This window comes from Podarcis cretensis, assembly GCF_951804945.1.
Source record: "Podarcis cretensis genome assembly, chromosome: 14".
NCBI classification, from domain to species: domain Eukaryota; kingdom Metazoa; phylum Chordata; class Lepidosauria; order Squamata; family Lacertidae; genus Podarcis; species Podarcis cretensis.
The window spans coordinates 46,620,298-46,641,052 of NC_137183.1; the positions used below are offsets into that span (position 1 = coordinate 46,620,298).

Consider the following 20,755-nt stretch of genomic DNA (forward strand, 5'->3'; position numbering starts at 1 on the left):
CAAACACCACTGAAATACAAAACTATCAAAAGAATATCAAAACGCAACACTGAAATAAAGCAATCAACAGTCGGAACAAAAAAGGCAAAAAAAAAAAAAAAAAGAAGAAGTCCTTGCTTCAGCTTCCCCCAAAGGACACTAAAGAGCAAAGTCTTCCACCAGGAGCCAGAAGGCATACCGGGCTCCAAACAGTGCAAATTCCAGTTGACACCACAACCAAAAAGTCCCTGCTCCACCTAATCAAACCTCAATGGGTTGGGAAACCCGGAGTAGAGCCTCAGAACACTGGTGCATACAACAGGTCACACCTGAGAGAAGGTGGCCCATAGAAGTTAGAATTGATATCAACAACTATTTTTAAAAGCGGCACATTATCTGTGTAGTCCTGCTTTAGTTTCAGGGAGTATATTGAAGTCAAGCACTCTGTGAAGAAGCTTTCTTAGCAGGGCAGCGGTACTTCCTGGCAATGTTAATTGCTCCTGTGCAACTATTATAAACCTATGTTTTACTGCAGGTTAATTGCTGTGGCTTTAGGGACAGCCATAAAGTATACAGGAAGGAATGCAACGGACAGGTGAGTCTGCCTCACTTGAACTGGACCCTAGGGGTTTATTATCTGTTATATCCACAGCAGCCGAATCAGCTGCCTCTTTCTAGCTGCCTCAACACAGGGTCACAGCTCCCTGCGAAGTTCTCCTCCACAAGCCCCAGTGAAAGAACTGGGAGTGTGCCCCCAGAGAGGTCAGGTCTGTCTGTCTCACGCCCTTCAGGGCACCCAAAATCTGGGCTGTGTCTGATGATCACACGCAGCCCTGTAGCCACATTTGTTTAGATGTGAACCTGCATTCTGCACAACTCCTGTTATTTACTCTGAGACTCATGAAGGAGAAGACTGCATTGCAGATCCAGCTCCCAAACTCTTAGGTTTTCGCCCGCTCCATACATTTCAATGCAGAATAACACGCTCCGCTTACAACAAAATAAAATGCTATGTTGGTTGCAGTTATTAAACGGACAACTGTTTGCTTCAGAAATTATAAAGGCACAAACCTCTGTCACTGAAGAACACTTTTTCATACAGATCGCGTAAATTAATTCCCCTACTACCGACTGTTAGGTGGAAAATAGTTAAAACTGACTGAAGGGGCTTTTTGGTGATGGGACGTTGCTGTGAAAGAGGCTCTTCTTCCAGATTAAGGCTACAAATGCACAACACATTTAAAGCACATGGCTTTCCCCAAAGAATCCTGAGGGAACTGTCATTTGTTAAGGGTACTGGGAACTGCAGCTCTGTAGGGGATAAACTACAGTTGCCAGGATTCTGTTTGTGGAGGGGGGGAGGGAATATGTTTTAAATATATGGTGCATATGCAGACCTTATCAAACCAGCAGATACCAGAAAGCATTCCTTTACTTACCTAGGAGAGCTACTTTCAAGTGTCAAGATGTAGTTAAGAAACCCCTTTCCCCCTGCACAGAGATTCCATGTGCAGCATAGTGTGGGTTTGGGCTGTCTTGCAGTAAGGGAGACAAAGAGGGTTTGTAAGAAAGAGAAGCTGTGCTCCTGCAGCCCAGGAGACGGGGGAACCCCTTCTCTCTGAACGGAAAGAAATGGAAAGAGAGCCAGGCCATCAGAGGACACAACCATACAGTTAAAACCAGTACGACTTCATTGATTTGGGAGAGGGACTGGAGACCTGAGCGACAAAGGACAGGGCACTTCCATGATTTTCCAGGTAATCCTAATGAGGATGGAGGGAAGGATATGCGTTTAGCTTCCAAACTGCCCCTGGTTCCTGCTACCTTCAAGGGCTGCGCTACACACAACACTTTTGCAGCAGTTGTTTTTCTGCATGGCTGAAGGTGCCAATGGACGGATCTGGGCCATTCTGCGCCATGCGCATAAGCTTTGTGTAGCAGTGGGAATTGCACCCTCCCTCTTGTGCAGTTTTGTGAGGTTAATCCAGAAAAGGTAGTTTCCGTGGAGGCAGCTCCTTTGGGGTCCTGCAACTCTCTTCCACACAGGTAGGTACATACTTCTCAAGAGAGTTTTCTAAATATTCCCAAAACACCCAGAGAAATTGGGTGGAGGGTCCAGCTTTTCCATGGTTCTGTTTATCTCCGGTGCCCGTTGCCAAAGCCCTCCACAAGGAGGAAGAAGAAGCTTTTGTGCCTTGGCTGCTGATTTCCTTAGCTGTCGGCTTCCCTTGTGACATCTGAAGCACATTGAGTCCTTGCGGAAAGGGAAGATCAGCACAAAGGCCTGAGGAAGAACAGGACCACGCCGGTCGGAGGGACCTTGGTGCGAATGGGGTCGTTGAGCTTGTAGGTCCCCATGAACAACTTTTCCAGCACTTCATAGACCTTGTAGCCTGCCTTGCAGTCCAAGATGCCCAGAAGTCCCAGAGTTGTCACAACTGGCTTCGGTGCCCCATCAGTGCCGTTGTTCATCACTGCTACTGCGAACTGGCCGTTGACAAGGGGTCTCTTCCATACTTCCAAGTGTTGGCTCTGTCAGGCAGAGATGGGGAGAGGCTTGGTTACTGACGTTTATCTTTATGCTGGAAAACTACTGGGTAACTCACTTAAAGATCTAAAAAAACGCCTCACCCGTTACAAACGCAATCAAAGACCTCCTGCAGGCACCACCTCATCAGAAGGTCAAATGTGTCGGTCATGGACTGGCTGACTGGATACAGAGGAATGGTGGGAGACACCAGCTGGGGAACCCCCAGGGGAAGAAGGCTCAGAGCCTGGGGATTGGTGGTGGGATGACGATGAGCGGTCAGGGTGAGAAAAGAGACCAGACTGGGAGGAGCAGGTGTTGGAAGCAGAAGAGGCAACAGGGTTTAGTGAGAAGGGAGAGTCTGTGCCAGAGAGCAGTCCAGAGTCAAAAGCAGAAGCGGTGTGTGTGTGTGTGAAGAAGCAGAGTTGAGACAGGCTGTTGAAGAAGCCAGGGAGTCTCCCCCTCCTGCTGCCACCAGCTCCCCTCCGTCCTGATCTCCTAGAACACGCAGAGAAAGGAAAAGAGCAGAGCAGAGATGGGTTGTGCATTGACACAGCTGCAACTGCTTTGGAAAGACCCCTGAAGACGAGAAGCCTTAGAGAGTGGTGGCAAGGCAGGGACCTTCAGGCCTTGCAACTGCCTCAATGAGGGCACAACCTACTGGGAAGAGTTGCTGTGATCACTAGACCTGAGCTGTTTTGGTTTCTTTGAATAAAGAGCTAACTGCGCTGACAGTGTTTTCTTTATTGCTGACCTACGCTCAACTCCGGGTCGTGACACATATGATGTAGGAATCCAGCCTACTCTTATGAATTCCCTCTCTTTACACCAGGTGTGAGGGAGCTTTGGCCCTCCAAGGCGTTGATGAACAACAACTCCCACCGTCCCTTGTCACTGACTGTTTGCTGGGGCTGATGGGAGTTGATGTTTGGCAACATCTGGCGGGCCAAAGGTTCCCCACCCCTACGTTGCATACTAGTCAGGCGCCATCTTTGTCATCTTTTCGGCACCTGCTGAATACGTTCCTCTTTCAACGAGCCTTTCAAGTGGAGATCTTTCTGCCACTCAGCATCAGAGCTGTTTTTGAACACAGAATTGTTTTTAAATGTTTGCATTGTGTTTATTTATGTAACTGGTTTTGGACGTGTTTACGCTTTTCTTTTTTATGGTTGCAGCTCACAATCTGCATTACAATTGACTTTCGTACAGCGCCCAGTCATTTGGACATTGGATAAATATTTTTCACTGGGCATTGCCATCGCCACAATTACCATTCATTCATAAGCTGCTGCCTTGACAATGTGTACAGGAAATGGCAGCGATTCCGCCCAAGCCATCTGGCACCGGTCTGCTTTCTCAAAGTGTCTGGTGACCTACAATGCACACAATCTCTGCCCTCCGCCTACGAACAAAATTCGTAGTTGCTTTATACTGGGTCAGACCCACTGACTGGCAAAGGCTTTTCAGGGTTTCAGGCAAGACGTCTACCTGGAGATGGCGGGAATGGAACCTGAGACTATTTGCATGCGAGGCAGAGCTATGCAGACTTCCGCTCCTTCTTGAGGTCACTGTCCATGCAACTCTGCAGGGATGTGATACATACAGAAGTGGAGGAGTTTGGGGGAGGCAGTGATGGTGTTACTCCTGATGGTCAGCATTTGAGGGCCGGCTTCCGATAGGAAAATGACTGTGGCCAGTGCTGTAGCATAGGAAGTGACAATAAACTCTTTATTAGCAAAACGGCATCTGCACAGGAGTGTCAGGCCAATGAGCAACTCAGGTCTTGCCCCCATGAAGCAGTTGAAGAGACTAAAGATCCCTGCCTCCCCACAGCTGTCTAAGTCCCCCTCCTCTCCAGGGATTTCCCCCCAAGCAACTGTATCTGTCTTTTATGCCTCTCCTGGTTCTGGGGGACAAGCGGGGAGTGGAGCTCATCACAGCAGGCAGGGAAGACACTCATGACTCTTCATCTCTGCTTCTTGGCCTCCCTCCTCTCCCACTTCAGCTTCTGCCTCTGATTCTGCACTGCTCTCTGCTACAGACTCTCCCTGCTCACTAAGTCCTGTTATCCCTTCAGCTTCCAACACCTCCTCTTCCCAGTCTCCTCCCTCTGACCGCTCATCATCATCCCACCACCATCCCTGGGCTCTGTGTCTTCTTCCCAGCTGGTTCCTCCGACCATTCCTCTGCACCCAGCCAGTGCTTGACAGCACAGGACTGCAGTGAATGGTTACAACATGGGCTTCTTTCAAGCTGGGGACAGGAAACCTGTAGCTCTCCAGAAGCTGCTGGACTACAACTCCCATCATCCCTGAACACTGCTCCCGCTGGCTGGGGCTGATGGGTATTGGGAGTCTGACAACATCTGGAGGCCCGCAGGCCAACCAAACCTGCTCAAGCAGAGTTCTGGCTATAGCCACCAAATTCCCAGTATTGGCACAACCTAATCCGGGGTGTGACAAAGAGAGTGCACAGAGCTATTATTAGGTTCGATACTCTGCTTAATTATTACCCTGCTGTGCCTATCAATCCTAGGAATTGGTTATGTGTGTGGGGGAAACCTGCAGGCCGTGACTATCAGCAGGTATCACACTCACAGCTGGAGCCTCATTACAAAATGGGGTGTGGCTCCCATTGATTTGGGATCAGGTGGAAGGGTGGCCCGTGTGTGGGAGGGACAGATATCCAGGGGAGGAGGGTGTCGCCGGAGTAATATTAATGACCAAGAAGGTAAGAAAACAAATCGCCTGCTGGTTGCAGGAAGGAGCGGGAGGGCAAAGCGCTAAGTCGCGATGCTGCTCGAGTTCACATGCCACAAGGGATGAGTGCGTGCGAGGACAATTACGGAAAGAAGGAGCCGGGAGCCTGATGCTGGCCAAGGTGGCCCCAGGAGACTCAAAAGCCCAAGCTGGATCCTGCCACAAAGCCAGCTGCTGCTGTGTCATCCAGTGCTTCAGTGGCCATGTGGGGACTGCTCCTAACTGCTCCTGCTCATTTGTGGCTCTTTCTTCCCCTCTGTTTACCTTGAATAGAAAAATGGTTACACAGGACATCCCGTTTCTGGTTTCCTGGTTTTAGAGCTTCTGCCCAACTTGGAAAATGCCACATGTTGTTTTTCTTACAAACTGGCATTGCTCAGCCTCTCCCGCCCCTCCCATGTCCCTCAGCTGTTTATAGAGATCTCCAGCACTCAGGGAAGAGCTGTGCCTCAGCGGTAGAACATTTGCTTTGCCAAGAGAAGGCCTAAGGTTTAAGGAACAACCCCTGCCTGAAACCCCTACCAGTCTTGAGCTGCCAGTCAGGGTAGACAACACTGACTTAGATGCATATTGGCAGAAAGCAGCTTTCTATGAATTACTCTGCAGCAGCGAAGTACAGCGTTTGACATGAGAGAGAAGGCTAAGAAGCAATCTGTGTAGGCAAGCAAAGAAACATCAACAAAGGCTTCATTGTATTATTGTATTACCGTATTTTTCGTCCTATAGGGCGCACCGGCCCATAGGACGCACCTCGTTTTTTTGGGGGGGAAATGAATAAAAAAAAAATATTTCCCCCCCCCCCCCCGCCGCGGCTGCCGCCCCAAGCCTTGCACACACCTGCCCGAAGCATGGGGCACCCTCCGGAGGGCTCCCCATGCTTCGGGCTGCAGGCTGCCGCCCCAAGCCTCGCGCACCCGGCGGGACCTCCCGCCGGGCGCGCAAGGCTTGCAGACACTCGCCCGAAGCGCGGGGAGCCCTCCGGAGGGCTCCGCGTGCTTCGGGCGACAAGCTGCTGCCCCAAGCCTTGCGCGCTCGGCGGGACTTCCTGCCGGGCGCGCAAGGATTGCGGACACTCGCTGGGGCTGCAGGCTGCTGCCCGCAAGCCTTGTGAGCCCGCGGGCTTGCAAGGCTTGCGGATAGCTTCTTGAAGCCTGGAGAGCCAGAGGGGTCGGTGCGCACCGATTCCTCTCGCTCTCCAGGCTTCAGCGAAAGCCTGCATTCGCCCCATAGGACGCACACACATTTCCCCTTCATTTTTGGAGGGGGAAAAGTGCGTCTTATGGGGCGAAAAATACGGTAATCACCTTCTAAACCTTTGTCTCAAGGCCACTTACACATAAAACAGAAACAATATTCCTGGGACTCTAGGAATCCTGCTGCAACCCCATCTTAGCGCCAGAGCACCTGCTTTGCAGACAGGTCCCAGGTTTTATCCCTGCCACCTCCAGTTAAAGCAAGGGTGGGGGACCTAAAGCCCAGGGACCAGATGAGTCCCTCCAGGCCACTGTAGCTGGTGCTCAAGACTCTCCCCAGGCCACACCCGGGAGGGCTGCCCGGTTGGCGCTGACCCGTGACACAGCCTTTTCAGTGGTAGCTCCCCAGTTGTGGAATGCCTTCCCTGGTGAGGCGGCCTCGCTACATTATTGCTAACCTTCAGGAGGGAATGAAAAACACTCCTGCTTTTGCTGGCTGAAGAATACTGTTCCTGGCAACCCTGAGATCAGTGGATGAAAGTACTGTATTAGTCCGAATATAAGCCACACCCGAATATAAGCCGCACGTTTAAGGTTGGAGGGAAAGAAAAGAAAAAAATACCCAAATATAAGCCGCTCCATTCCTCGCTGCTCCTGGCTGCATATTGGATGTGGGGGGGAGGGAGCTGCGCTGCGTTGCCATTGGCCTTTCCCCTTCCTCACCCTCTCTCCCTTCCTGGCCTTGGGGGAGAGGATGGGGGACCACGCACAGGGTGGGGGCCGCTTTGCCGTGTTCCTGGCTGCATACCGTAAGGTTGAGAATATAAGCCACACTTTAACTTTTCACAGTTGTAATTTGGGGGGGGGGGGAGTAAGACTTATATTCAGGCCAATACAGTACGCTTTTTATTGTAGTTGGCATTTAGAATGCTTTAATCTGTTTTGGAACGTTTTTGCTTTGATTTTTAATTGTATATCTTTTTGCAGCCCTGGGGTGCTTGGGAAGAAGGCAGCAATATAATTTTAATTAAATGATGAGAATAATAATAATAATACACCCTTCCATCTCTCCTCAAGTGATTCTGCCTGGTTGGAATGCCTTCCTGAACTAGGAGAAGGCCTCATGCTTGCCTGGCTGGAGAGGTGTGTGTACAGTAACCTCGGACTCCTACACAGCTGACTTTCGTCAGATAACTTGCTTCACTCACTTCCCCTTGGCTCCACCCACTGTCCCTTTGGCCACACCCATTTTGCCTTTGGCTCCACCCACCACAGGCACACAGCTTTCAGACTGCAAAGAGGTTGCCAGGACCTGAGTTGAGGGATCTTGGGGGACAGGGAATTGTGAACAGGGGGACTTAAGACCTTGGAGAGCTGCTGCCAGTCAGAATAGGGGATGCTGAGGTAGATGGACTAAATCCGGCCCTGGCACAAGGTGGCTTTGTATGTCCATATGCAGCTTAGCTGCATGGACGACCCATTCCATGGATGACATGTTTTCAGGCTCTTGCAACCACCCTAAGGATAAAGAACGCTACTGCTCAGGTCCCCATCTCAGTGACTCAGTAACCGTACCTTTGCAATACGCTTCCCTTGAATCCCCATATTGTCTTGGTTGATGTAGATGAGCAGCGGGTTCTGCAAGATGTTCTTGGCCTCGGTCGAGATAGTCCGCAAGTTACAGGACATGAAGAAAGGGGCCGCCAGCACAGCCCACAGGGCCACCTGCACTTTCGACTGCTCGTAGCTCAGGCCAAAGTTACCAATGATCAGCTGGGGCGGGGGGGTGGACACAAGACAAGAGAAAGAACATTTTATTCAGCAGAGTGTCATCTTCTAGAGGAAGAGCAACACAAAAGGAAAGGGGAAAATGATTTACAGCTTCGAAACCAGATCCTGAATGTAAAGACAAATTGGAACGAGTTTATCCCTGATTAGGTTTGCCATGGCCTGATGGTTATTACCTTGTGGTAACACAGAGGCAGGTTTTGGTGCCAGTGTTGTGGAATGCCCTCCCTGCTGAAACTTCACAGCCCTCCATATGTGCTGGCATTCCTCCAGCCCTTGAAGACACACCTGTTTAGGTAAGTGTTCCCCTGAACGGAATATGCAGTTTTATTGCTTTAGCTGTTCAATGGTATTAATTATCACACTTTTAAATGGTTGATTGTATGTTTTAATGCCTTCAGGGATTTGTTAATTGTGTATTTCAATTACATACCGATTTTAATTGTTGTAAAACACTTGGAAGCCATTCTGGCAAAAAAGCGGTATATAGTGGTACCTCAGGTTAAGTACTTAATTCGTTCCGGAGGTCCGTTCTTAACCTGAAACTGTTCTTAACCTGAAGCACCACTTTAGCTAATAGGGCCTCCTGCTGCCACTGCACCGCCGGAGCCTGATTTCTGTTCTTAACCTGAAGCACTATTTCTGGGTTAGCGGAGTGCGTAACCTGAAGCGTATGTAACCTGAAGTGTATGTAACCCGAGGTACCACTGTATAAATCAATAATAACCACAACATCTTCTTTTAAATATTCATTGGGCACCTTTCCAAGCGAGTTATTACAACTATTAGCTGCCAAGGACTTGCAGAATGGGGTATTTTTATTTTGCCATTTGTAATAATAATAATTAGAAGACTGCCTTTTTATACAATGAATTACTGGTTTGCAAAGCCTTTTGTTTATACACACGCCAGTAAACCATGCAGTAACCTTCAAGGTGGACCACTATCCCTGGGGACTGCTGAGAATGGGCACCACTAAGAGTGGAGGGCAGCCCTGACTCAAGGGAGGCACAATTCATGGGGGAGTTCTGCTGAATGAGCTGATCAGCTCCCATCATCCCTGACTGCTGGCCATGGTAGCTGGGGCTTGGGAGCCCTGCCTCAATTGCAGAGGCACACGTTCCCCATCCCTGCTTAAGACTGCATCTTCCAGCAATGCAGAGCACTTTCTTAGGATCTGTGTCAATGTCCCCTTTGAATAGATAGATTCCTATCAAATTCATGCTGATGCTTTTTGTACACCTTTGAAGTTTTTCTTGCAATCATGCAGTATATAAAAATAGTGTCATATAAATCAATAAATTTCTACCTGTGGGCAGAAAAACTTGAAAGCCAGTACAGTCGTATCTTGGTTTTTGAACAGCTTAGTTCTCAAACATTTTGGCTTCCGAACGCTGCAAACCCAGAAATATTTGCGAAATATTTTTGGAAGCCGAACGTCCGATGGGGCTTCCACAGCTTCCAGCTGGCTGCAGCCAATCAGAAGCCGGGCTTTGGTTTTTGAACGTTTGGAAGCTGAACAGACTTCCGGAACGGATTCTGTTCAACTTTCAAGGCACGACTGTTATAGGAATTAAAAGTGCTGGAAATTAAAAGGAAGCTCTGCAGAACAGAGGAAGGAAAACACCCTCTAGTGGTTACTTGGAGTGTGCAGGTTGTCAGGCTTGGTTTAGGGATTTCCCTGCCTCTCTTATCATTTGCAGTCCAAATGTCCTCCTAAATCAGACCTACAGTCTTCTTTTGTCAGATTGCCTTGGAGCTATTATAAGAAGTGCAGATTCTGGATCAGACTGAAGCCCTTCTCACCGACCATTCTGTCTCCAGAGCAACCACTCAAGATATCTCTGGGAAATTTGTGACTGCAGCAAGCAAGGTGACAGCCATTCCTTGGGGTTTGTTCCCAACAGCCAGAATTCAGAAGTGTCCTGTTTCTGTGCATGAAGGTTCTGCAGGGCAACATTCTGTCCTAGATGTTATTTAGCATCTAAAGGAAGCCACTGGGAGCGGACTTTAGGAGCATGGCGCCATCAGCATACTGATGACATGCAGCTCTAGTTCTCTGAATAGGAGAGGTCATGCAAGACCTGGACTGGTGCCATAATGCTGTGGGCACCTGAGGACTGGATGAGGGGCAGTAAAGTGAGTTTGGATCCTGGCAAGGCAGATGCTCTGTGGGTAAACGGTGTTCAAATTCATGTTGCCTGTTCTGGACAGAGCTGTGCTCCCTCTAAAGGTACATAGCTTCCCCATCCACAGAGGAAAAAGGACATGGACTCCAAGGCTATATTTGCTTGGGAGGATAGTGTGCTCTCTGTGAGGTCCTTTGCAAGTCCCAGCACCAGAGGAGTCCACAGTGACAGCACCTCTCTAGCGTTGCCTTCCAAAAACACCAGCTCAGAGGAGCTCGTAGAAACTTGGCCTTCCTACACCACTGGCTGCTGAAACTATCAGGGACCCTTTAAGAGTAGAGGCTCCACTTACTATGGGAAGGGAAAGCTGCCAAAAGGAGACTGCAGGCTGATTTAAGGCTCAGTCTGGGTTTGAAGGATGTTGGAGCAACATTCAGGCCTTCCTTATCAGAAGACTATGTGAGCTATCCAGGGTGCTACCTGGCTTGCCTTCTGACCTCTGCTTTGACGGACCTTATTTACCTAGACTTGCCCCCTGCCTTGTCTGGCCTGGCCTTGTTGGGGGCCTGATCCTGGTTTGACCTGACTTTCTGGAAGTGGTGCTGGCAATCTGTAACCTGGCTATCCCTGGCTTCTGTGCCTGGAACATGCTCCTCACTGGGGTTAGAACCCTGCCCCCACACCTCCCGGTAAGTCCAAACAGAAAAATATTTTCCCATGTCTAATATTTTCTGCCCTGGGACAGAAATCTTTCCAGAACACTTTTGGATGTCTTTTTTTTCCCCTTCAATCTTTTTTATTAGTTTTCCACAAAAAATTTAAACACACAAACAAATAAACAAACAAACAAACATAAATCCTAACCTTATTGTAACTAATTTTATTAACATTGTTAAGCGACTTCCTCGTATCCCCTTGTTTGAATTTCAGTGTATATCACTTTAACGGTTTCCCAAAACCAATATTCTCATAAAATTAACTTAGTCACTTTAACATCTTTCTAACCTTCCCATTCGGCATTTCAACATATTAATTTATCACATTGCATATTTAAATCCTAGGCCTATCTAGTATTTGTAAGCTTTTTCAATTAAGTTATCTTAACATATTTGGCTAAGTAGTCTTTAATTTTTTTCTATTCTTCCTGGTACCCCTCCTCCTTCTGGTCACGAACTCTTCCAGTCAGTTACAGATAGGTAGCCGTGTTGGTCTGCCATAGTCAAAACAAAATAAAAAAATTCCTTCCAGTAGCACCTTAAAGACCAACTAAGTTAGTTCTTGGTATGCATGCACACTTCTTCAGATACCTGAAGAATACTTCTTCAGATACTTCTTCAGGTATCTGAAGAAGTGTGCATGCACACAAAAGCTCATACCAAGAACTAACTTAGTTGGTCTTTAAGGTGCTAATGGAAAGAATTTTTTTATTTTCTCTTCCAGTCAGGTCAGCTAGCTCTGAAAAATCCATCACCTTTGGCTGTCTGCCTTCTGCAGTCCCTTTTGTGCATTGATGCTGCTAAAGGGTTTCTGTCTTCTCCCTAAAAGCAACAGTCTACAATCCTAGTACTGCCCTTAGTGTTTCTCTTAGAGCCTACAAGAATTCTAAGCAGAAGGGACGGCAGTATGGGAAGAGTTGGCTTTACCGTATCAGGATCATTCCACCTTCCCGGTCCTGCAACAGGCTGAATTATGTCCTGATGATTTCCGTACCACTCAATGATGTGGAAGAGGCTGTCCCAAGAGTCTTCGATATCACCAAAATTTCTCCACAGGTTACATATTTTGCCAAGTAAGGTATAATTCACCTGGATAAAAACAACAGAGACACAACGGCACAGATGTTGCTAGGAATCTGGTTCTGCCTGTGCGCTTGCTTCTGCACTCAAGCAGTACAAGTTCACAGGCTGAGCAAATGAACAGATACAAATCTTATAACTAACAGCTGTTGGGTCAAGTACAGCCCCTTGTTCCGACCACATCTGGACCAATGCAGACAAGCGACTGGTGAAGCACATACAAGTGATATACAATAACACACCTCGCTAACTGTCTAGGCAAACTATGATTGCAGACCTGTTCTCTGTCTCAGATGCTTGGAGCAACAGTGTAATCCACCCCCTGTCCCTTCTTAACTGCCCGCCCCCTGGCTGATGCAGTCCCATTGCCTTAAGCCATGGGTAGGCAAACTAAGGCCCGGGGCGGGCTGGATCTGGCCCAATCACCTTCTAAATCCAGCCAGTGGACAGTCTGGGAATCAGCGTGTTTTTACATGAGTAGAATGTGTCCTTTTATTTAAAATGCATCTCTGGGTTATTTGTGGGGCACAGGAATTCGTTCATTTCCCCCACAAAAAATATAGTCCATCCCCCCACAAGATCTGAGGGACAGTGGACCGGCCCCCTGCTGAAAAGGTTTGCTGACACTTGCCTTAAGTCTTTCCTTTAATGAGGAAACAACAGAAGAGGAAATGCCCAGGGGTTTTCCAAAGACATGACCCCCTCTTGGAGCTCTCCAGGCCCTCTTGCAGCTCATCTCTTGACTCCTGCTCTTTCCCCACTTGCTCTGGCTGCCTGATCTCCTACTCCTGACTCCTTCTCTACCAGAAGCCACTTCATGGGTGGCACAGAACCACACAGATCAGCAGCCCCTTTCCCTGGAACTTCCTCCTTCCATACTGTCTCTTCTGTCAACAAATTTCCCCACACCTCAGGCCCCTGCCTGTCCCTGACACCCCTTGAAGGTGGCCATCCATCTCCATGCACAGCCTGAAGGTGAAGAGAGGAAAATGCCAGGCTGGTTGTTGGGCAGCGATGGTGTTTGCCATCACCCCGTCCCCCTTCCCCCAGACTGGCAAAAGCACTTGCTGACCGGGGTTCTATCCAGACACAGAAACCCCCATTTATGAAACACATCTTGTCTCCTATCTCTACCCATGGAATAAATGGTCCCATGGTCTTGAGAATGTTGCCTGCCCCAGGGCAAAGGCAGAGACACAGAAACAGGTGCAGAAATTACCTTCGGCGGAAGGCCCCCCTCATAGGCAGGCCAGCTGCAGGAAAAGGCAATGGGCCGTCCTGTTTTGTTCAGTGCTGCACTCATCTTTGGGTAGCCTGGGCAATAAAGAAAGACAGGGCTGTCAGCGGGCTGTTTTTAATGCTGACAAAAGCAGTGGCAGCTGGTTTGCTAGAACCGGCGGGGTGGAAAGCACGGAAGCCAACAGCAGGTGGCACCAGAGCAAATGGTATTGTTCTCATCCTCTTCCCTGCTAAGTTCTACAAACACAACAGGGAGCCTAAGGAGGAGGAGGAAGGTGACAGGCAGTGCCCCCCCCCCTGGCTGGAAGTAAGGAGGGAGGGAGGGAGGGAGGTGGGGGTTGGCTGAGGTCAGACAGAGCCTGATGGGCCCCATTTGCCCAAATGAACCAGCCTCCACTGTTAAAATGACACAATGTCTATGCATGGATGCTGAAGCCCACTGATTTCCAAAGACATTGGTACATCTAACTCAACACTAGCATCTACTGTAACTCTATTTTTGTAAACCGCTTTGAGTTTTGTTTCATTTTTTAATCAGGCGGTGCATAAATCTTATGCAATTAACAACTAAACAGGACTGCTAGTGCTAAAAAGAACTACAAAGCAAAACCATTTAATGTACCCACTGCCTTTGTGGATTACTCCATTTAAAAAAAGGGACAATCTCGGATTTGCCGGCTTCGACTGAAAATCCCCTCCTTCCTGTTTATTGACAAGCACGAACCTGCTGCCTTGATGGAAGAATTGGAGAAGCAGCCATCTAGCTTCAGCATGTCAACCCCCCACTCGGCAAAGGTCTTCGCATCTGTCTCAATAGTATCCAGGGTCGTCCCAGGGTAGCCTGAGCAGGTCTTGCTGCCCAGGTCACTGTAGATGCCAAACTTCAGGCCTTTGGAGTGAACCTGGGTGAGAAGGGGCAAGAAGGAGCGCTATGACCCCAGAGTCCAGTGGGGACCATGACACAGAGTCAGAGGTTACAGTGATACCAGCTCAAGAAATGGGCCATGTTCCCGACTCTGAGCATGATGCTGGGGATCCTGAGGCTGACAGGCTCAGCAATCTCCTACAGTTAATGAACCTTTTTCAGCTCAAGGTCCACATTTTCTTCTGGGCAGACTTCCAAAGCCCATGTGCCACTGGTTGGTGGAGCCAGAGGCAAAACTGGATGGAGCAAAAATACAAATTTTAACTTTTTTTGTCAACTCTCTTATTTGCTATTGTCATATCAGCTTACTTTTGCACACAGGCATTGAATCAGCACAACAGACAACAAAACAAAAATTCGTACAAGCGCAAATTTCCCGGAGAGCAAACACAACTGTTAAGTCTTCATTGCATTTCAAATAATGCAAAGGAGACAGAATCATTTAGTTTGCTAACTATAAAGGTAAAGGTAAAGGGACCCCTGACCATTAGGTCCAGTCGTGGATGACTCTGGGGTTGTGGCGATCATCTCCCTTTATTGGCCGAGGGAGCCGGCGTACAGCTTCCGGATCATGTGGCCAGCATGACTAAGCCGCTTCTGGAGAACCACCGTTTACCTTCCCGCCGGAGTGGTACCTATTTATCTACTTGCACTTTGACGTGCTTTCAAACTGCTAGGTTGGCAGGAGGAGGGACCAAGCAACGGGAGTTCACCCCGTCATGGGGATTCGAACTGCCTACCTTCTGATCGGCAAGCCCTAGGCTCTGTGGTTTAGACCACAGCACCACCCACATCCCAGTTGCTAAATATGCTGCATCTGAATGAAGGATCATCTTGAAAAGTCTGTTTTGAGGTGAGGTCAGTTTTGACCTTTATACAGTTTCTATACATATTCACACACCCCTCTCTATCCTCCATCCAGACAAGTAAGAGGTGTTCCCAGAGTTCAGGGACCCATTCTAGTGCACCCGCTGGAGCACACTGCTCACTGCTCTCTGGGAGCTCTTTTGGTGCTGAGACAACTAACTTGTCTCATTGTGCCTTGTGGGCTCCTCCTCAAGGGCAGAAAAAGACTTAGAGTTCAATTTGTGGCGTGTATGCTTTCCATTTGGCTCTGGTTAAAATGTTTTGGCTGAAATTAAGTGAAAAGTGTCTGTCTTTCTGGCCCAATTTGCACAGCACAGAAAGTTGTGCAATCCCATTCAGGACATGCCAGAGTCAGTAGGCGTCTGGTGCCTGTTGAAGAATCTTACTCTAGCAGGCATTGTAACTGAATACTGATTTTGTCATTTTAACTCATTTTCATGGTACCTCTGGTTACATATTCGTTCCGGAGGTCCGTTCTTAACCTTAAACTGTTCTTAACCTGAAGCACCAGTTTAGCTAATGTGGCCTCCCACTGCTGCCGCGCCACCACGGCACAATTTCTGTTCTCATCCTGAAGCAAAGTTCTTAACCCGAGGTACTATTTCTGGGTTAGCGGAGTCTGTAACCTGAAGCGTATGTAACCCGAGGTACCACTGTATTGACTTTCTTGTACACTGCAATTAAGTGGCATATAAAATGTTGAAATAAATAAAAATCAATACACAAGAGGGCTCTTTTATGCCTTCTTGTTTTTGCCAAAAGGAAACAAACCATGATCCTGGCTTGCTATGTCTGAATTAGGCATCGTGGCTTATTTTGCTCCATTAAAGCACAACTAGCAAGCCAAGAAACCATGAATACATTAATACTATTAATTAAATTGGTTAACCAATTGTCACACAAAAATAGCATATGTAGAGCACCTTTGCACATACAAAGTCTGTAAGAAATACATAAAGCTATCCCCTCTGTAAACTACAGCAGAAGCTTAATCTTAAGTAGCTTTTTTCTTGCAGCTTTCAGAGAAATCTGAAAGCTTTCAGAACAAATGCATTTTATTGAACTTACGTAATCGGCAAGGGCTTTAATGCCACTGGGAAACCTTTCGGGGTTTGGCTGCAACCTGCCTTGCGCGTCTCTTTTATTTGCTGCCCAGCAATCATCCAGGTTGACATACTTGTAGCCGAGCCGCAACCATCCATCGCCAGCCAGCCTGTCTGCCATAGCCTTGATCAAGTGTTCACTGTTAATGAACAAGTTAGAAAGCTAGTGTGAACAGGGCCTTGCTATGTTAGATGGCCGGTTTGAAAAGCCACCCTTTATCAACTCTTTCTGGAGCTGCTCTGCCTAATGTGATTGAACTTGACAAACATCAGCCTAGACTAAAACATAACATGTTGAAAACAAAAACGAAAAAACCCAAGATTTTCAGAGATGATCTATATGATGCTGGAGCTTAGCTGCGTAGAGAGGAACACAGAATTGTCATGCAAGCCCTTTAAAAGAGGGCTGGTTATAAAAAGCCTTTTGATAAAATGGAATCTTCAGGAGACATTAACAACATTGGGGCAACCAAGGCACTGATTAAACAGGCTGCAAATTGCAACAGTACAATTGAAGCCTAGGTTTGTTTAGGTACAGCAATGGAAGAGTCTCACAATCTCTGTTTAAAAGAGTGGAAACAACTTGTTTAAAGTTAGCCTCAGCAAAGCAATGCCCACCATCTGAAAAATGTTTTGTTGCCTCATTGTGGGATGAGACATGGCCGGACTTCCCTGAAGCTTCACTGAAGGTATTTGGGGGGGGGGGCTCTTAGGCAGGGGGAAAGAGAAGACTGTGCCAGATCTCATTGCTGTGTTCTTGGTTTCAAAGGGATATATATAAGTGTGGGGAGCTGAAATAAGCCTGCAGGTGCATCTGTTCAAGTAAGCTAAAATTTCCTTAGGATACTGGTGTAGTTTTCCTCATTAGAATGATAGGTTCCAAAAAACTTAAGGTTCAAGCCACGAAGAGTAGCATGTGTGTTTCATGCACCTTCAGTTGATGCAGACTTCAGGTAAAAACCACAGGCAGACAACCCCTACTATTGCATTAATGGTTCGCTAGGATGTAAAGAACAAACCAAACCAGTGGAATTCCTCACTTTATGACCATTCCCCCCTTCCCACAATCCCCCCAAGCTATTGTTTTAATAACAGCATCCAAGTCAACAGCTTCAGTACAACTTTTTCAGCGCATTTCCCCCACCTGATGCAGTTGTCAGGATCATTTTTGCAGTCTGTGTTACATCTAAAACGTTCCCAAGGCACCCAGCCCATTGGCGGAGTCTTCAGCAGTCCGTTATCCAGGGAATCACAGCAGGCTGCAAGGCCCAGCAATATCCCCAGGGAAAAGTGCAACATGATTCAGACACCACCCCCTGTAAAAATCAGAAGAGGGCACATCTGATCATGGAAGATGGAGCAAGGTTGTTTTTTCCAGCTCTGGAGAGTAGAACCTGAACCACTGGCTTCAAGTTAGATTCAAGAAGATTCTGACTAAACACCAGGAAGAACGTTCTGATAGCAAGAGCTGTTCGATGGTGGAACAGACTCCCTCGGAAAGTGGAACCTCCATTGGAGGCTTTTAAGCAGAGGTTGGATGGTCATCTGTCATGGAAGCTTTATATGAGATTATTGCATTGTAGGGGGTTGGACTAGATGATGCTCGGAGTTCCTTCCAACTGTACGATTCTATGATTCTATAATAATCCAACATATTACTTCATTTCAGTGGTTTCAAATAATTTCTGATGTTTGAGGCTCCTTATATGCTTCTTTGGTCACCACAGGCAAAGACAATAAGCAAATGGGAAGCAAAAGAAGAGGTACCATGTTGCCTTTTCTAATTCCAGGTTGTTTTACTAAGCAATAAGCACCTCTAGTACAGCATGTATTTATAATTCCATTTATGACCCACTTCCCAGGAGGCTGCATGGAGCAATTAACAGTAGAATAAAACGGCATGTCAGGTAATTGCATGCATAAAAACCAATTAAAATAGTTTCTTATGTACATACATACATATGTATATATACTGTACATACACATATACATATCCATATACAAACGAAAGCACATATAAAATAAATTCAAATTCAGAACACATACCTACTGAGATAATTACAATTGTTATTATTATTACCCGCCCTTCACCAGCAGGTCCCAGGGCAGGTTACAATCATTTAAAGTTAGAATTAGCAAGAGCTAAAACAGATTACATTCATAAGAGATGAATATGTATATATATATATATATACACACACACACACACACACACACACACACACTATATATTGAAGATGCCACACCCACCTCTGCAGGGAGGGATTTCTGTAACTTAGGGGCAACCACAGAGAATGCCTTCTCCTGGGCCATCCCCACCCCCACCCTTCCAAGGGTGGTGGAACAATCAAGATGGTGTATTTGAAGAAGTGTGCATGCACACGATAGCTCATACCAAGAAGTAACTTAGTTGGTCTTTAAGGTGCTACTGGAAGGAATCAAGATGGCTCCCTCTGTTTATCTTAACACCCAAGATGGGATGTAAGGAAGGAAGTGGTCTCTCAGATCCTTGAGGCCTAAGTCATTTAGTGCTTTAAACACAAGGGTGAGAACCTTGAATTGGGACTGGCAAGCAATGCAGCTGTTTTAGAACAGTAGTTATACGGGTTCTAATTGGAACTCCGATTAGTAATCTGGCCACTGCATTTTGGACCAATTGAGGTTTCCAAGTTGTTTTCAATGACAGCTCCAGGTACAGTGTATCACAATAACCCACTCTGGAAGGATCTGCAGCTGGGGTATAGCAGGATAAAAGCAATCTTAGTCACTGAGGCCATCAGGGCCTCAAGTAACAATGTTGGTTGGACCCAGAAGTACCCTCAAGCTATGAGCCAACTCCTTGCAGGGAAGTGCTACTCTGTCTAGAACCCTGTCTTGCTATTTTCTGGACTCAGTGAATAACACCACTGTCTCTTGGAGAGTCAGATCTCCATTTAGGAGAGACTTTTAGAACATACTCAATAGGCACCAAAATAACAGAGAAGGCACCTGTCTGATATAAAACTAGGGAGAGTTAAGGACACAAGAACCTGCTGGATCAGGTCCATAGCCCAGCATCCTGTTCTAATGGTGGGCACCTAGATGGGCGTTGGAAAACCCAGATATTTCCAAAGCGAGTGTCACCACACTAAAGGCCTGATTCCAACATTGTGCTGAATGAACCCCCTGATAGGATGGTTATCTGTTGAATGCCTTCTCACGCAAAACACAATGATGGGGTTGGGAACATAAATGATGAGACAATCTCATCCCCTGTATATCACCCCAAAAAACTTCTGATCACTCCTTTATGCTTGTGGCATGAATTACTGCTTAAATCCCTGCTGAATTAAGTTTTCTGCCGGAATTCCTCCACCTCCCTGCCTACTCATCAGGTTAGGCAATCCTAGCCACCAAAGTGCATTCACACGCTTGTGGAATCTCATAAGCATGCCACCAAAACCAGTATGCAACAAAACACCATTTTGAGCTGATGGCACTGCACACTGGGGAGTCTCTCAATGATGGCTCCCCTGCTGCTGTGCCCTTGTCTGGATAAGGCCAGCCACTACATTTGGCTGCAAAAGTGAGCAAGTCTGACGACTAAAACAGGTTTCAAAGGTGCCAGAATTATGACCTTTAAGTTTTTGAATTTCCGTATTGTGATTTTTTTTTTTATTAATGGGTAGGGAGCCATTTTACCCCTTCTCTGTGCGATTCCACTCACTGCATTTAGGGTTTTGAATGGCCTTTTCGAGCGTCATCAGAGTGACGTCACAAGGGCTGACTGTGACGTCAGTCGGAGAAAGAAAACGCCTCCACTTATCATCGAGGGCCCTTTAAAACACGCCCCCTCGGGAAAGCTCCTCCCATGTTCCAGGAGGGTCGTGCGCAGGCGCATTGTCCCTGGTGGTTTGAAGGCGGGAGGGTACGCGAGGCCACCACAGCCCGCATGCGCAGTACAGCCGGCTCTCTTTTCTCCTCAACCTGACAGCCGGTCACGTTCCCCTCCTGCGACAAACGCCGGTGACTAACCCTTCGGGTAAAAAAGGATGGCAGGCGACGCCCGCACCCCATCTACCAGCGGCGCCCCCTGGAAAGCCTCCCGCACCCCCGCCTCATTTACCCGCCTTTCCTCAGGAACACAGAGCAACTCTAATTCCCGGTCAGGGGAAGGGCGGGACTCGCAGAGATCGGCGGTTGGCCGGACGCACGCGCCCTATCAGCGGTGCCGACGCATAGCACGGCAGCCAACGGCGGGAGGGCTCCTGTCATTTCGACCAATGAGGAGGCGGCGAACGAGGCAGCGGAGGCGTGCCCTGGGAATCAAGCGACAGCCAATGGGAAGCGGCGGCATCTCTGTGAGGGGAAAGCGAGAGCGGCGTCCGAGGCCCCGCCTCCCATAGAGCCCACGTTGCTCCCCGCCTCGTCCAATCAGCCGAAGCCGCGCTTGGAGGAGGCTCCCTCATTG

At 47.8% G+C, this 20,755-nt stretch overlaps 1 protein-coding gene across 7 annotated transcripts; it reads right to left on the reverse strand.

Annotated features, from left to right (window-relative positions):
* Positions 1 to 1,647: 1,647 nt before the first annotated feature.
* LOC307203248 (alpha-N-acetylgalactosaminidase-like) lies at positions 1,648 to 20,615 on the reverse strand. Of its 7 annotated transcripts, none has more exons than XM_079953928.1 (8): positions 20,411 to 20,615; positions 17,450 to 17,621; positions 16,271 to 16,445; positions 14,135 to 14,312; positions 13,391 to 13,485; positions 12,019 to 12,180; positions 8,034 to 8,231; positions 1,648 to 2,511 (listed from the first exon to the last, which is right to left on the reverse strand). In XM_079953928.1, the coding sequence occupies exons 2-8, from the start codon at positions 17,602 to 17,604 to the stop codon at positions 2,251 to 2,253; spliced, it is 1,224 nt and encodes a 407-aa protein (XP_079810054.1). In that variant the 5' UTR covers positions 17,605 to 17,621; positions 20,411 to 20,615; the 3' UTR covers positions 1,648 to 2,250. The 7 variants fall into 7 exon arrangements, with proteins under 7 accessions (XP_079810054.1, XP_079810055.1, XP_079810053.1 ...); XM_079953929.1 differs by having other exon boundaries at positions 20,396 to 20,615; XM_079953927.1 differs by having other exon boundaries at positions 20,320 to 20,615.
* Positions 20,616 to 20,755: the final 140 nt, after the last annotated feature.

What these genes read in the sequence shown, in the direction of transcription:
- LOC307203248 (XM_079953928.1), bottom strand. Translation starts at nt 17,604, where the DNA reads ATGTTGCACTTTTCCCTGGGGATATTGCTGGGCCTTGCAGCCTGCTGT. An exon ending in AGGGGGGCCTTCCGCCGAAG is followed by an intron (nt 12,181 to 13,390) that starts GTAATTTCTGCA and finishes GTTTTTATCCAG; the next exon opens with GTGAATTATACCTTACTTGG. An exon ending in AAGGGAAGCGTATTGCAAAG is followed by an intron (nt 2,512 to 8,033) that starts GTACGGTTACTG and finishes TCTGCCTGACAG; the next exon opens with AGCCAACACTTGGAAGTATG.